The sequence below is a fragment of the Pundamilia nyererei genome, unplaced genomic scaffold (genome assembly GCF_000239375.1).
Source record: "Pundamilia nyererei isolate P.nyererei 1_Seehausen unplaced genomic scaffold, PunNye1.0 scaffold00030, whole genome shotgun sequence".
Lineage (NCBI taxonomy): Eukaryota > Metazoa > Chordata > Actinopteri > Cichliformes > Cichlidae > Pundamilia > Pundamilia nyererei.
In genome coordinates, this window is record NW_005187431.1 from 1,323,746 (window position 1) to 1,339,843 (window position 16,098).

General features: G+C 42.5%; 2 protein-coding genes across 2 annotated transcripts; both read right to left on the reverse strand.

Moving 5' to 3' along the window:
* Positions 1–2,937: 2,937 nt before the first annotated feature.
* Positions 2,938–6,108, reverse strand: LOC102193452 (homeobox protein Hox-A10). Its single transcript, XM_005728804.1, has 2 exons — positions 4,590–6,108; positions 2,938–3,449 (listed from the first exon to the last, which is right to left on the reverse strand). Exons 1-2 carry the CDS (start codon positions 5,446–5,448, stop codon positions 3,175–3,177), a joined length of 1,134 nt encoding a protein of 377 aa, XP_005728861.1. The 5' UTR covers positions 5,449–6,108; the 3' UTR covers positions 2,938–3,174.
* Positions 6,109–9,975: 3,867 nt separating this feature from the next.
* On the reverse strand, positions 9,976–13,153 carry hoxa11a (homeobox A11a). Its single transcript, XM_005728803.1, has 2 exons — positions 12,288–13,153; positions 9,976–11,356 (listed from the first exon to the last, which is right to left on the reverse strand). The coding sequence occupies exons 1-2, from the start codon at positions 12,952–12,954 to the stop codon at positions 11,124–11,126; spliced, it is 900 nt and encodes a 299-aa protein (XP_005728860.1). The 5' UTR covers positions 12,955–13,153; the 3' UTR covers positions 9,976–11,123.
* Positions 13,154–16,098: the final 2,945 nt, after the last annotated feature.

The window sequence follows — 16,098 nt, forward strand, 5'->3', positions numbered from 1 at the left end:
GTGCATGTCTACAGGGATTTGTACACACTGTGCTTATGTGTGTGTGTGTGTGTGTGTGTGTGTGTGTTTGTGTGTGTGTGTTTGTGTGTGTGTGTGTGTGTGTGTGTGTGTGTGTGTGTGTGGGTGTGTGTTTTGGTTTTTAAGAAGAACAGCGAAAATAGAAATAAATTAAATGCATATTTTTTTGCTAATTTTGAAATAATCCGCTGGATTCAAACACGCTGGCCAAAACTTTAGAAATTATAGAAGTGGTTAACTAATAAATAATATATGTAATTATTATTTTAAAAAATACCAGAGCCTCATTCTAACCCGTTTATTATTTACACCGCCGTTATCACTTAGTATACGCCTGTATCATCACTACCATCAACAAATTATCTGTAATACCAGCTAGGTGCCAGGGCGTCGGTGTAACGTTACTCTTATATGCAGCTAAGAATAAATGCAATGTGGTGTTTGTGGTTTCCCCCTTTTAAAAGGAAATGGCGCGGGGAATGTCCTGCACCAGGATACATTTAATATGCTGTATTTTCAGTTTTTTTTCCCATATAGAGCTTAACACAGAATTTATTTGTGTTTTTAAAAACATGGTGCTGTAAGCTTGTCGTGTCCAGTAAATCCTAAATCTGCGAATTTAACTACTGCAGGTTTCAAAGTAGCAACCTTGAGTTTTCACATACTGCATGCCCGTTTTTTTTTTTATTACCCGCAAATAAAGTGAGAGCTTGGCCAACTCCCCCACAAGGCCACAGGCAATTCAACACGTAGAAATTATCTGCTCTCTGCTGATGCATCTAAAAGAGGAACACAGAAGAATGCACAAGGTGTCCATAATTTGCTTTCTAGATGCGGGCTATCACTTCGCTGGTACTTGCACAATATTTGGCTAGACATCAAACAAGCCGAAGGGGGAAAGGAGCGGCTGTGCGCCTATTTGTGCACTAAAAGTTCGAATAGACAAACACCTTCAGAGCAGGAAAAGACGGCACTATGCCAATGGCTCTAAGGCTGTAAACCTAAATCAGGGTGTTTTTTCACTCAGTTTACCGCAGGGGCTATTCACTTCTTTTGCCTCTGCAGATAACAGCCTGTCTGGCGGATCTAAATATCACCATAAAGCCCTTCCCCTCCTTTTGTCTGAGCCACTATTGCGCAGTGGAAGCATCCGGTCTCATTGCCCACGGAGGTCGCTGTTGCCCCATTCACCTTCCCCTTCCCCTCCACTGCAGTGGTCGTAACCGAGGCCTTGTCTGGCGTGTCTGCGTCACTACTACTCACGAAAAACACTCACGGCTTTACCCTTAATCCCAAGTCCACAATGTATAATGCAACTCAGCTTTGATCACGTTGATATTCAGCACACGTGCCCATTCAGACGTATTCTAGCAAGAGAAAGAAAGAAGAAGGAAAGCAAAGCAAGTGGAGGACTCCAAAGAAAGCACTACGGAAGACAGGTTGAGCTTGTACACAACAGCCAGCCACCCCTCCCTGATTTCCACATAGGAAGGTTTGTAACGTGTCACCAACACACCGTTCCCCACTTTAAAAAAAAAGAAAATCTCACCCTCTTTATCACCCAGATTTGCTTCACTTTCGGTTTCGATGTATGTAACTGGGGCAATTAAGACAGTTTCATGTTGCAGAGTTAGAAATGGACCCCAACAACATGAAACTACCTAAACCACTCGACAGTCGATCCGGGCCTCGAGAGAAAGCACAGCCAGCCAGTTCATAATGCACCGTGGTCGTCGCTTCGGTCATCATGTGTTCAAAAAAATGTACTGAGAAAGCCACAACAGTGTTTGATGGGCTGTATGCACTCCAGTGAACCCGCTGCAACAAGGCGCAAAATGGACAAATGTACAGCAATGAATGAACTTACCGCGATCCTCGCGTTAATCCCAGTTATTCCCAGACTTGAGCAGAAATCGTGTTTTATCCACAGTGTGTTTGCATAGTTCAGTTTTCTAGCTGTGAGCCGGGCCTCCTCTCCGTCCGAAAGACTCTCTCACGACTGAAGCAGCTCTTAGAGGAGAGGGAGAAAGCTCATATACCAGCCAGTCATAAAACTCTACAATAGCCGGCTGGGTATGCAGCTAGACGGCTTATAGCCTAATATCTTAATTATTTCCGATGGCCAGTGCAGTAGTGCTTAGAAACAGTTTGTTGCTCAGCTGCTACAAACACACACACACACTCAAAAAAAAATTTAATAAAGAAGGAATATCAAGTGTAGGAGCCTCTGTTATTTTTGAACTTTACATTTTAAAGGCTTATTTCCCCCTCCAGCCTCTCTCTGTCCCTGTCTCCTTCTATAGAAAAACATACACGAACACAGAAAAAATTCAAACGGCTTCGGTTCAGTGCGAGCTGATAATTTATTAAGCATTACACAAAAAAACACATTGTCATATGTACACAGAAATATACAAAAAGGAACATTCCTCCTTCACTTTGCAAACTGTTTTCGTGTAAACGCCCTCAACGCGAACGGAGTTCCAATTTATACATTCAGCTCATACATAGTTTAGACTTATAGTACTACATTTAATGGTCACAGGGTGAAGGATTTTTTTTTGTCATTTCTCCCTGGTTATATAAGGGCATTATATTCCAGATTAGTTTAAATTTGCTTCGAAAAAATAAAAATATATAAAATAAAAACTTCTTATCATGCAGTTTAAAAATTAAATATTTTTTCAAAATTATTTCTAAAAATTTAGATGAAAAAGATGATTTGCCCCGTCACTTTCCAGGGCGCAGGTCCATGTGTGTGTGCATGTATGCGTGCGTGTGTGTGTGTGTGTGTGGGGGGGGGGGGGGGGGGTTCACTGCACTGATTTAACTGCACTGACGACACTACCCAAACATACGACGGAGGTGTCGGATCAACAATACAAAAAGAAAATATGAAAAGAAAAACACAATCAGGGGTAAAAACAGAGTCAAAAACATTCAGATGATCCTTTTTTCCTTTTTCTCAGTAGCTCACAGAGGACGTTTCATTGACATTAAGCGTGTTTGGAAATTAAAGGACGCTGCACCCCACGGTGAAACGAGTCTTTGTGTGGACAAGGAGGTGTGGGGTGGCGAATGTAATTTATTTCACCTATATATCTTGTTTTTACATTTTATTTTACTTCTCCTGTGTCATCGTGATTCTCTCGTTCATCACGAAAATCCATAGTTGGAGGTGAGTTCCCGGATCCTGTTTTCCCTCGTCATTTTCTTCAGCTTCATCCTGCGGTTCTGGAACCAGATTTTGACCTGTCTGTCCGTCAGGTGGACGCTTTTACTGATCTCTAGGCGGCGCTCTCGGGTCAGGTACATGTTGAAGAGGAATTCCTTCTCCAGCTCTAGTGTCTGGTGCTTGGTGTATGGACAACGTTTCTTACGGCCGCTTTTTGCTGTCAGCCAGTTGGCCGTGCTTTCACTTTTTGTGTCTCCTAAAGAAAATGGTAAATAAACGGGTTTACGCACTGTAAACATGAGAAACTCCACTGTGTGTAAGAGAGAAAGGCAGACAAAGAGCATAGTTTTTTTAAAATCTATGTTTGCATTGCGCTCATATTAAAACAACAGGCAACACTTTACCTTAAATTCCCTATATTTGGTAAGCAGTGCATTTAATAAATGTTTTATGACGTGTTAAAATGTGGATGTAAGAGTTTACTGATGAACTACATTTGAAAACTTGACATTATCTAAATAGATAATGAGTGACCTTATAATAAAACACGACTGCATGCTTGGAGTGGAGAATAAAACAGACTTAACATTAGCTGCATATTAACAGAGTATAAGAGTGTTATAAACCAAGTCATAAATGTTTCTGATTATAAGTACGAAATGAAAGGATTAGTCTGTGTGTGTGTGTGTGTGTGTGTGTGTGTGTGTGTGTGTGTGTGTGTGTGTGTGTGTGTGTGAGTCGGAAAGTATAGTTTGTTTGTTAGATTCATCAGACTTGCAGTTGACGTTATAGCAACATATGCAAAATTTTCCGCCAATCGTAAACAGGGACACAAACATTATGCTGCTATCATAGATGGATGCAAATTACAGAAACGTTATAGCACTGGAAAAACATAAAAGCCTAAATAATAAATTTAGGCCCTTTTTTATGCAGCAGCCAACAACAACAAAAACAACACTGGATAAAGCTGCAGGTATTTAACGTGCATCGTATAATAAGTACTTCATTTCATATTACTCTGTAGGTTTGTATTATTAAATTTGTTGTGCTTGTTTAACGACAATAAAGAGTTTCATGTCACTCTGTAGGTTTGTATAATCAGGCAAAATTAAATTTGCCCTCATAATCACTGCTTCTCTCTTTTAATTTTACGCAGTACAATTTCTGTCTATTCATGAAAAAATGCACGCTTATTTAAGGGCGTTCCTCTCGCAGAATCTTGTCTTTATAGCATAAGAAACAACGAGATATGCAAAAGCAGTGTTTACAGACCTGTGTCTTCACTGTCACCTCACCCTGACCAGTAAAATAAAACTTGACAGGTGTCATTAAAAAGCCCCACTCTACCTGAACGCTAACAAAACAAAAGTGCGCAGACGAACCGTGACATTACCTTTATTAGACTGTACTGCTCTCTCTTTGTCGTTCTCCTCTGTTTCTTCAGCTGACGAGGCGTCTCCATCCGAGGAGTCGCGTGCCTCCTCGGTCCCAGTCGCAGCGTGAGGCTGCAGGTCTGCGTTTCCCGAGGACACGGGCCCCTCGGTGTTCCTCCCCTCCTGTGCCGTGGCTGGAGCAGAAGTCGAGGTTGGAGGTGTGTGGAAGCGAGCTGGAGCAGTGGGGTGTAGGCCAAAATGGGAATGGGAAGGGTTCGACTGGGGGCCGCTGGAGTTGTAAAGTTTATGAGAATGTGCGTGCGTCTGAGACAAGCGGAAGTAGCCCGGCACAGGCACTGAGCCCCCGCCGCCATCGGTAACTGTACAAGAACTCGACCCTTGGCCGGCTCCAGTTAACCTTGAATATGTGAGATCTTCTGCGGTGGAGGCTTTAGGACACTTCGCCTGCTCGTACAGGCAGTAGGTGCTCTCTTCCTTTATATTTTGCGGGAACGAGCAGGGCGCGACCTGAGGACCTACCGGGTGATCTTGGTCCATCCGACATGACCTCTGTGCGTCCATCCACATTTCCATGGTGGACATGTAAGCGCCCGAGGCGGAAACCACGTTTTGTGGACCCACCTCGCTCCGCTTACCCATACCTGGGAAGTATCCATAGTTGTGTAGTCCGTAAGGCACTTCTGTGGCAGTGCTGTGAGGCACGCACAATGCGCTCCCGGTGTAGTGACCTCCGCCGCTCTCGTTGCGGCCACTGATCAGAGAATCCACTAGAAACGCATTTCCTGACGGGCTGTCCGAACATGACATTATTGTGGTGTATTTTGGCGAAGAGAGAAGGTAGCCCTTTCTGGCTGACATTTCTTGTGCAAAACATGCTGGATATGATTAGAGGCACCCCCTCTCCGCCGAGCAGACTGTGAAACCAATGGAAAAGCTGGAAGATGGGCAGTCCCTCCCACTCTGGGGCTACGTAACGATATCCATCTTGGAGCTGAGGCAGAGAAAGAAGACAGCACAGCAATCAGTGCCTCACCTCTTCTTATGCGCTACCTTGAAGTGACGAGGTGCAACACGATTCAGAAGTTTTAAAACATCTGTCTTTGAATTGTGTAATTCGTGCATGTGTTCTTTAGAAAAGCTTTGGAAGCATTATTTCCATTGCACAAGTACACAAAGGCCTGAAGCACTGACTTCCACTTTCCAACAAATGCAATGCAAATCAAATGTTAGCACAACGCTTAGCTATACAGGACAGTAGGACGTGCTATATGTATAACCTGCCAAGCCCCTGAACGATAAAAGTGATGTAAGTGGGAAAATATAAGCAAATAATACAATTTATTATACAATTTCGCTTTAAGCCGGTGTGGCTTTAAGGTGTCAGGTCAATTTAAAACGTGTGAGCCTTCTGAAACCCATCAACAAAGACACAAGACAAAGCTTAACGGTAATAAAGTCTTTTTGACTGTAGGGAGAATGCGCCTTTGGCAAAATGTCTTGTTTTATGTTGTCCATCCTGCAGCCCAAAGCAAGTCTGAGCTCCTCTGCAATAAAAACAGAAGTGTTTGGAATATTGTTGCCTACAGATATAGTGATTGCTATCAAACATGCGGAAGATAATGCCTCTGAAAAGTTCATATTTTCATTTTAGTCCGGATCGTTTAGTTGTACTGTTCTAAGTCACTTTGTACATGTTTGTAGCAAAATCACTTTTCACTTGAGAGTTTGGGCAAATATTAAATTCTTGGAAAATTCGCGAAGATTAACAAAGCAGTGCTGCGTGACAAAGAAAACACATTGTCGATGGGTCTGAACGCAACTGAAGAATGCACAAATACATAGAAAAAAAATTAAAATAATTAAATCATTTAAAAACCAAATTTCTAAAATTCCCTGTCATTCTACTTTCCATCCAACAAAGCCTCTGAAGGCACTTTCTTAATTTTATATAAATCCTGTGTCCATATAATTTTAAATTTTACACTAAGAACATGAACACATTTTTTTTTCAATCTATCAATTTCAAATTAGACAACGCAATAACTATGCTCTTTGTCTGTTTTTTTTCCAAAAACGCAAAATATAGAATGTATTTAATTGTATCCAAGTAATCATTACGGGCAACATGTGAAAAGGTCAAGCCTGCGTGTGCTTTTGCTCAAACGCTACAAATGATATCACCATGCAGCACTGCGCTGTTTGGATTCCTTTCTTACAAACATTAAAAAAAAAAAAACTCAAAGCGGACTTCAATACGCAAATTTACATTCGTTAATCTGCCAAAATATTGATCACGTTGTTGTGAGGGAAAAGTCCCTTTGCGCCACAGTAAAGCCGACATAAAGCTTCCACATTCACAAGCCATCCTGTTTGTCCAATTTGGGACAATAAGGTCCACAATAAAACTCTCCTTCCATCTTGTCGTGTCCTTGGCCATGTGCACTCCATTGCTCTGTCTCCAGGTTGAAGTTAATCTTGGCCAGCTTTGCCATTACCAGGCCCAGGTGGCCCTTACAACCCCCCCAGTTTGTTTTGCAAAAAAAAAACAGAAAGAAAGAAAGAAAGAAAGAAAGAAAGAAAGAAAGAAAGAAAGAAAGAAAGAAAGAAAAAAAAAGAGGAAATTCGGGAGTTATTCATAAATTGAGCCCATTTAGGTTTTCTGTCATTTATATGTACACTGACTTGGAGTTTTACCGAGTCACGGCGGACGTTTGTCAATCGCTGCTGCTCAGTGCGAGCATACTTCAAATTACTTAAATGACTGAGGCTGGATGCGGGTTATTTATGCGCATGAGAATATAATGCAATGGCCAATTTGAGAAGAAAATGATCTATTATGGAATTGTATTTTTTTAAAAGGCGTTTTGAGATTTCAGAATAAAGGCCGTGAGCGGCCGGAGCGTTTGTGTCCGTTTGTAAAATTTCCCCCAAAACATAAAATGAACCACAACACTGTTAGCCCAGTGACACAGATAAACGAACAACAATAGGTTTAAAATCATGTGCGCTTGTCCCCACAGTGGCCTGTTGCACGTGGGACACATGAGCCAACAGGGAAACCAAATACCTCAATTAATTATGTGTGCCTGGTATTAAAGTGTTTTGGCCCGCACACTTCATGATGTTGTAGTGGCACGGGGGCCTATCGATACCGTTGTGTTGCAGTTATTAATTGTAGCTATTAAATCTTCATTTTCACAGCTGCCCGGCTATTATATCCTGAACACAGTTTAGTCTGACCACTGGCTTTGATCGGGCCCATATAATCGTGGCCGAAGAGGCCGTTTGAATCGTATCATGTTCGTCCCGAGTGCAGTTATGAACAATAACGCGGCGTTTTATTACGTCCAAGCGGAAGCATTTATTTTTCACGAGAGACAAAGGAGAGAGAGAGAGAGAGAGAGAGAGAAAAGAGACTGGGTCCACACGCATTAGGGTTTAGAATAGCCACTCGCCACTTGGACTGAGACAGAATAGCCTCAAACCTCAGCCCTATAGTGTCTGTTACAGGAAGGAAAAGGAGACGCGATTGCTGCCCTATCGCAATCAAATCGACCTTTTTAATCACAGCTTTGGCACGTAGACAGGGAATTCTGTGTTTTGGAACGACGTCAAATGATTTTAATGGATTCCTTTAAGAGGAAGAGCACGGAGGAGAATGATCACAGAGGCGACTACTGTGATTTAAGATGAGCTGCATTAGTATGTGAAAAATAAAACCGTTTGTTTTCCTTCCAGCACCCACTGCCTAGTTTGTGTCATTAACGTCCGAGCTGTGTCCACCTTTGTCTAATAATTAAGGCAGAGTTTTCCGAAATACAAAACATTTGTGGTTAGACTTGGGAGGGGTTGCAGATCTCTCCAGGTACAAGGCGGCTATGCTACACTCCAACCATTAAAAAGTTCTAGCCCAACAAAATGAATAGCACATGCAGCATGAAGCCTTGGCACAGATGTGCTGCCTTATTAGGGCCCCCAGGAAGACTTTCTCTAGCGCGTAAGCCTTTGGGCACCAGAGGAAAAATGTGGAAACTAAACTAAAAAAAAAGAGGCTCTTATCTCGGACTAACAGGGCTTGCATGCAAGGCAAGAATTCAAGCGATGAACAATTGGTTTTCTTTAGTGCAGAGCAAAACTATTCAAGGTCCAGGCTTCCCGGGCGACTTTTACCTGTTTGCTTTTAAGGTGAGTTTGGAGATCAAAAGATCCAGGGCCGTGACATTGGTCCCAATAGCGCCGCCCGGTGGTAGAAGAGTCCAATCCCAAGTGCAGCCTTTTCCTCAGGAATGATTTGAGGTGGATAAACCACGCTACAGGGAAAAGCCTCTCAAATGAAGCCGGTGCAGCGAGCGAGCAGAAGCTTTTCCTATCCGTCCTCTGCCTGTCGTTGCTGTCGCCTCCTTGGTAACACAGTTAATAACCTTGGGTCTCAGACGGTTTATTGCACTGCACTCCAATTGTACAAATGCTCCAGACTCTCAGACAGCTTTTATGGCCGCGTTGCTGCGGCAACGGGGAGGATGTCCCGTAATTAGGGACGGAATTCCAGCGCGCAGTAAAGGATGCGCAAGGCAAGGCCGGACTATGGCAGCGAGAGGCAACCATAAACTTCAGCCTCTCTCCCTGAGTTTATGGCCCTTTTGACTGTCATATATGAACGCCAATGCGCTGCGGCTAGCTCCCATAAACACAGCGATAACAACAGCAAATATGGCGACCCTCGCCAAAGGAGACTCCAGTTGGAGAGGGTTTCCAAAGCCAATCAGCAAAATGACAGTTTGCGCACACGGACAGACACAAGCAGAGAGAAAAGATTCGAGAATAAAGTACACATGGTGCAATATGCTGGCAACAATAAATATGACTGTGACAGATAAAAGGTGACCTATACGCTATCTGCAAAGATTCAGTAACAATGATTTCCTTTAGATGGAATGCAAGAATTGCAAAATATGTTATATAACTCAAAATACAGCAAGGGAGACTGAAAAATGTTTGGAGAGCACAGCAGCACAAACATAATTTAAGTATCGATTCAGGTTTATTATTGTTTTTATATTTGTATATTTGTGTTACCTATCTAAACACACAGCTGGCAAAGACTCTGAATTGTTGGGTATTTATTTAATGATTTATTGATTTTGCTTCATTCACACAGGAGGAGTTTAATCTGCAGTAGTGTGGTAGAGAGTGTGACTGTTTGGTTAATATTTCGTATTTTAGCCTTTAAATTCACTGAAAGTCATTGTTTCCGCTCAATGTGATTGCGCTGTAAGTGTGAGATATATACATATATACATACATATATATATATACATATATACATACACACACACATTGAAAAAGCAAAGTCACTGACAAAATACAAGTCAAGTTGATTTTCGGTAATATTCCACTTTTTATTATTTGGAAATATAATGATATAATGATGATACACAATATTTCGGGCAGACCAAGCAGTTAAATTCAGTGTGATCATCCTGGCCAGCCTCGCCCTGACGGTACATTTGAAAATTAATCTTTTTAATCTTCATCTTTCTTTTTCTCTTCTTTTTTTCTGTTTTATTTAAACGACAATTATCAAGATTCAAGAATCGTGAACTGAAAATCTTGTTTAAAACGAAGGGGCCCACCGCGTAAGGTTACCTGTTGTGAACATCTCGGGGCGTGTACCTCAGTGCAAATCCACACGGACCCATCGACCTGGATTATTAATACTGGATTGATAAAATCAAAAGAGACATCTTAGAATTGATTTGGAAATTGAAAGATACGCAAAATACAAAATTAGTCTGCTAATGCTTGGTTTGCAGGGCACAGAAAATACGACAAAAGCTCGTTTTGAGGTCAGCTCAGACTACAACATGGGATCCCAGTAGTCAGCGTGTATTAACCGATTTTAGCTTGGATAGCCGTGGCATCAAAGTAAGATGGTAAACGAGAGGCTACAAAATAAATAAGCACACAAAACAAGAAAAAACCCACATCATTGTCATCCGTCGGATTCATTATTTGGTCACACCAATATAGATTCGGTTGGCAAGATATTCACCATCAGCCTAAATCCACAAGTTTTCTGATTTGAAAAACAGGAGAAAAAAATCAGATCTTTTGAGTACAAAATACACTCGATCAGTCAATTCATTACGTCTTTTTTTCTTTTCTTTTTTTTCTCGCGCGAAAGGAAAATGAAGCGTCTTAGGTCGCATTATGAACAAGGCCTTCGCAAACACAGTCTTGGCGATGTCAAAAAATCTACATTTTCAAAAGTGAGACAATGAGGAGCGAAATCAAAGTCCGCGGACCGCCTCTGTTCGTACTCCCTCTTTGTTTGAGTATTGCAGATCACAAGATACTGTTGTCCTCGAACTTGAAATTAACCATCGAGCAGTGCTGCTGCTGCTGCTGCGGCCAATGTGGTACACAATGTACACGGGGAGAGACACAGCCAGGCGAGTCAGTCAGTCTGTAAACGTAACCAGTCCCACAAGCAGAGGACTAATGGAGCTGTGGCCGTCTTCTCCCCGACCCCCCTAAAGCAGAGGATTGGACGTATAATATTGTAATCTGTCTCTGTTTAGTTTCTTCTCCTTCATGCGACGGTTCTGAAACCAGATCTTTACTTGTCGGTCGGTCAGGTTGAGCATCCGAGACAGTTGCAGCCGCTTCTCCTTGTTTATGTACACACTGAAAAAGAATTCTCTTTCAAGTTCTCTGATTTGATATTTGGAATAAGGGCATCTTTTCTTCCGGGTCCTCTGTCCACCTGAAAGCCACAAAAATAGAAGAGGGAGAAGAAGAAATACAGGCGTCACAGAAAATCTAAACACTTCAAATTAGCCGTGACTATTTTACAGAAAGAGATTTATACGGGTGGGATGTCGCCCAGATTACGCATGAGAGGATTTCCTGAACATGAACCATTAATAACATATTTCCCATTTCAACCTTTCAAGTGTCATATATACTGATATTATATTACACTGGAAAGATTACCAAGCCATTCGCTGCTGGCTCACTAGACAATACACTTGGGCTTTGACCTTTACTAGCAAGTGAAAACAACAAGTTCACTTTAAAGTAGACGCCTCTGGTAGACGCAGGTAAATGAGACTCTGCTGCATTGAGTTTTACGTGAAAACTATTTTGGTTTGTTTGTTTTTTGTTTTTTACAGAGCAAATAAAGGGGAAATGTACAAGTATGAACAGCAGCTCCATGCTAGCTTTAACATAAGACCTCGTGTGTGCTAAACCTTAAACCAGAGGCACCACCCTCATTACATGCAAGGGGTCTTTTTAACGCTAAGAACCCGTGAAACAAGCACGGTCATAATAAGTGGATATAATCAACGCGGATCTGTATACCACCTCATTGCTGGGCATTACTGGGTATATATATATATATATATTGGTAATATATTATATATATATTATATATATATTATATATATTGGTAAACATCGGGGAGTTTTACAGAAAAATATCCGCCTTGGTGTCTTTCACGGCCAATTTCAACTCCAAACACGTGATCCTGCAGTTTATAACAAAGTTTTGTTGGGGGGTGGGAAGGGGGTGGGGGGGTCTGCAGGCCCTCTATAAACCTTATATGCTTATAAAACAGCATATAAAATGTTTAACAGCGGCGCGCAAGATTGCAAACTTTCTCTCATAACCGAGGCGCTGACTTTAATACGTACTGCTGCCGCCGGTTTTCTCCTCATTGTTGCCGGAAGACAACTCCGGGCTGCTCGTTTCATCCCGCTGCTCCTTCGACTCGCTGTCCAGGCACGATGGCGCTTCCTCCTGCACGGAGCCGGGAGGCTTGGTCGCCGTTTTGTCCCCTGAGTAACCATTCGCGGAGGAGCTCTCCGACGCGTTCCCGTACGCCGTCTCGTAAAACTGGTCGAAAGCTTGCGGCAGCACTCCATTTCTGCCCACATTCCCATAGAAATTGGTGGCAGCGGAGCCAGCACTCGCGTGGTGGTGGTGGTGGTGGTGGTGGTATGCGGCAGCGGCGGCTGCTGGGCTGCTTTTACCGAACATGTCCCCTACGACGGCGGATTGAGCTGACAGGCAGTCCCGGTGTACCATGTCCTCCGCGCTGGGGTAGCACTGAGGCAAGTTCCCCCGGTGCGGCCATTTACCGGATGCATCAATGGCTGCATAGTCCCTGAATGTCACTTCTCTGACGGGTTGAACCTGCGGGAGGTTAGAGGAGTAGGAGTATGTCATGGGGCGGGTGGACGGGGTCTGTGACAAAAACGATGGAAGACCGGAGAAATCAGCGCCCGCCGACACATAATACGTGCAGCTGGGCAGATACATGTTCGATCCGACGGGGACCCTTTCGTCAAAATCCATCATCGTATTCACCCACTTCTACAACTCTCTGCTGGGCTACGATTCCTCTATAACCGCCCTGAACATGGCTCTGAAGCGCCGTGCCTCTTGCCTCTTTGAAGCAGGTTCGCTAAGCAGAAATTGGGAGACGTAGGCTGACGTGGAGAGTCATCTCCATCCACTCCACGGAGGAGGAGGTCACGTGACCGACCACACGGCAGAAATTGACAGATTTTCAGGCCCCACTTGTGTGTGCGTGCAGTGTGTGCGCGCGTATAGTGTGTGAGCGCGCGCCACGTCGCGCGTGCGCTTGCAGGAAAGAGTGTGTGCGTGTAGGAGTGTAAGAGACATGACTGCTGTGTGTCCTAAAGCTTGACATTGGTGCTTTTATCGCCATGTTTGCTTAAAAATAAATTCCTAAACATGCAACCGTGTCAGGAGAATGATGAACCATAAATGGATGCTGCCTGTTGCAGTCAAAGTTTTATGCAGTCTATTTACACCTCAGATGCTGAAATCACTTTTCAGTCTTTCGGGGGGAAATGTGCATGAAGACTTGTTTAATAGCAAAATGAAAAAAAAGAAGGATCATGAACACTACATTGTCCAAACTATCTAATATAAACTATATAACTCGAACAACACATTATCAGAGGAAGAAAACATCTTATTTGTAAAGTCCGCTTTTAGAAATGTCTGAGTGGTCATCATTAGGTGGCTTTTACGGCACAGCATTTGGCTGAGTGGGCATTTGGTTATCAGGGTCATGTTCAAAGTAGCGGCTAATGTTTCAGCTGGCCACAGCCTTGTCTTAGAACCATTATAAGACCAAACTGGAATTTTGACAGGATAAATTCAAAACGTCTTTAAAATAGGTAGCTCGAGGAACAGTTTCTAACTTCAAGACATAAAACACACAGTGTGTGTACAAAACCTTGTGCCATTAATGGATTATCAAATAATAATATTAAGACGTTTACTTGAAATTATTGTGATAGTTAATACGTACCCTCAACATTAGAAGAAACTGACAGATATTCCGCAAGCAACAGCGATCAATTGTTGAGAAAAAATACTCATCAGCTGAAAGGTGCAGTCTGTTGCCTAAATATAGAATGCTTCAATCTCCATATTTAATTAGCTTGTTGCTGAATAACAACATTGTTCCATTTTTAACGGGTTTCGCCTCGCTCTTCTGCTTTGCTTCAAGTTAACAATTTTATGCATCTGCTGGCAGCTTTTAAAGTTGCAACAGTCAAACTTGCTCCACTTTTACGCATGGCGATCTCGCAGCATTTTGGTCCAAATATGTATCCAAATGTGCTGTTAAGCAAGAAGACGGCGTCCAGAAATTTACATGACATTTAGATATCATTATGTACTGACAAATAATAACTTCCACCAGTTCCGTGATATTTTTACTCAGATGAACAACGAAAAACATTTACGTAAATCTCACCACCGTGTAAAATCGTTTCTAAACACATATTAATGGATTGTTTTAAAATAACAGCGCTGTCAGTATTTTTACAATTATAGCTCGGAACATGTTAGCAACTAATGTACTCTATGAATATTTTTAAGTATTGGATGTAGATAATCCAAATGGTTAAGATTGTCATATGGAGAGAAAACCTACAGACAGAGGTCTATTCCTCACAGAAACTAAAGTAAAACAAGATAAGAAATGTGTTGAATCCTGTGAAATAAATTTCTGCTATTTGAATTGGGGAAACACGCCACAGTGCACATTCCCCGGCTCCCTGCTCTGAGGCCACCGTGGAGCTTGTTTTGGAGAGGCTGCAACTTGACTCTAATGTGCTGTGAATGAGAGACCTGAGCTCGGATTAAGACCGCCGCGGCTGGTCTGCCCCCACTGCCCAATGTGCATATAGGGATTCGAGGGGCTCTTGATGGCACATGTGAAACATGACCTTGAAATATCATACATACTAATAATACTGTGCGAGAACCAACTAATACTAGAACCCAGCGATTGTGTCAAAAAGAAAAACGGAAAAAACCTGATATGAATCGTTCCAGACCCTTACAGGCAGTTTAATATGGATAAATTGCAGGGACACAAACAACTCGAGTGTCTTTGCGGTCACACGCTCCGCCTCTCGGTCAATCCAGACAAATTCTAAGAGTTGTGCCGAAGCTTTTAAGCTGTAATTGAGGACAGGATGCCCAGGAAAACCAAAGCCAGCACTGCACAGACCTGGGTTTTTATAGCTCCTATAGTATTCTTGTGCGCCTTTCCCCTCAAGCCAGACAGACACCACAAAATCGGTCAAGCGTGATAGGAAGTCACCACCTACACTGACTCAAAGTCAGCAGCTGGGGAATTTCAGCAACATAGAAACATGTGTCTGTACACAGCTAAGGTAAGAGTTCTCCTTTGAATAAATCGGTATTTCTCTAAGAAATGTCTAGAAATATTACAATTTTTGTTAATTTTAACAAAGACAGTGATCATAAAACAGTTGATACAAGTGAGCTGAGAGCCAGATTTATGTCAAATGTGCTTTCGTTAAAGGAAGTCGTTCTGTGGATCCTCAGTCCGCCTTTCGTGTGTTGTTTTTGGTCAGAAAAAAAACTGCCGTCTGGCGCTGCGTAAAAGCTCTCAAAGCCAAAGCTTTGTCTCTTCGGTCGACTTCAAGTTCGGGGAGAGAGGGGGTCCTTCACAAAGAGCAAAGGGCTCCATTTGCCCCGGATGGAGTTCCATTTAATTGCCTTTGCATCCACTCATGCCTTGAGTCGCAAGATTGCCTGATAACGTGAATTTATAATTGCAAGCAGCTAATAGTATGTCTGTTATTAGAGTTGTGGGCCCTAACCGTCTGCTGTGGTTTTTATCCAAATTATTAATAGAAGAGAAAACAACACACTCCTTGTGTGACTTCGTGCTCAAAGCGACCCCTTAGAGTTCAGCTTTGTCTTGTGCCTAGTATCCACAGTCAGCATCTAGCTGATAAGTTTTATGATAATAATAATAACAATAATAGTAATAATAAAGGGGGTTGGGGTATAAGACATAACCACGCGAGACTATTCAATAGATTTGACACCAAGACAGACAAATACGTGACTTTACTCAAGGGCACTCGTTTTTATGACCTTAAAGTTTCCTTGTTGTGTTTTCTTTAACGCACACAGCACGCATAA

Excerpts from the sequence above, each read along its gene's own strand:
- LOC102193452 (XM_005728804.1), bottom strand. The coding sequence starts at position 5,448 with ATGTCAGCCAGAAAGGGCTACCTTCTCTCTTCGCCAAAATACACCACA. Across the intron at positions 3,450-4,589 it reads AGCAGTACAGTCTAATAAAG|GAGACACAAAAAGTGAAAGC; the intron begins GTAATGTCACGG and ends CATTTTCTTTAG.
- hoxa11a (XM_005728803.1), bottom strand. The coding sequence starts at position 12,954 with ATGATGGATTTTGACGAAAGGGTCCCCGTCGGATCGAACATGTATCTG. Across the intron at positions 11,357-12,287 it reads GGAGAAAACCGGCGGCAGCA|GTGGACAGAGGACCCGGAAG; the intron begins GTACGTATTAAA and ends TGTGGCTTTCAG.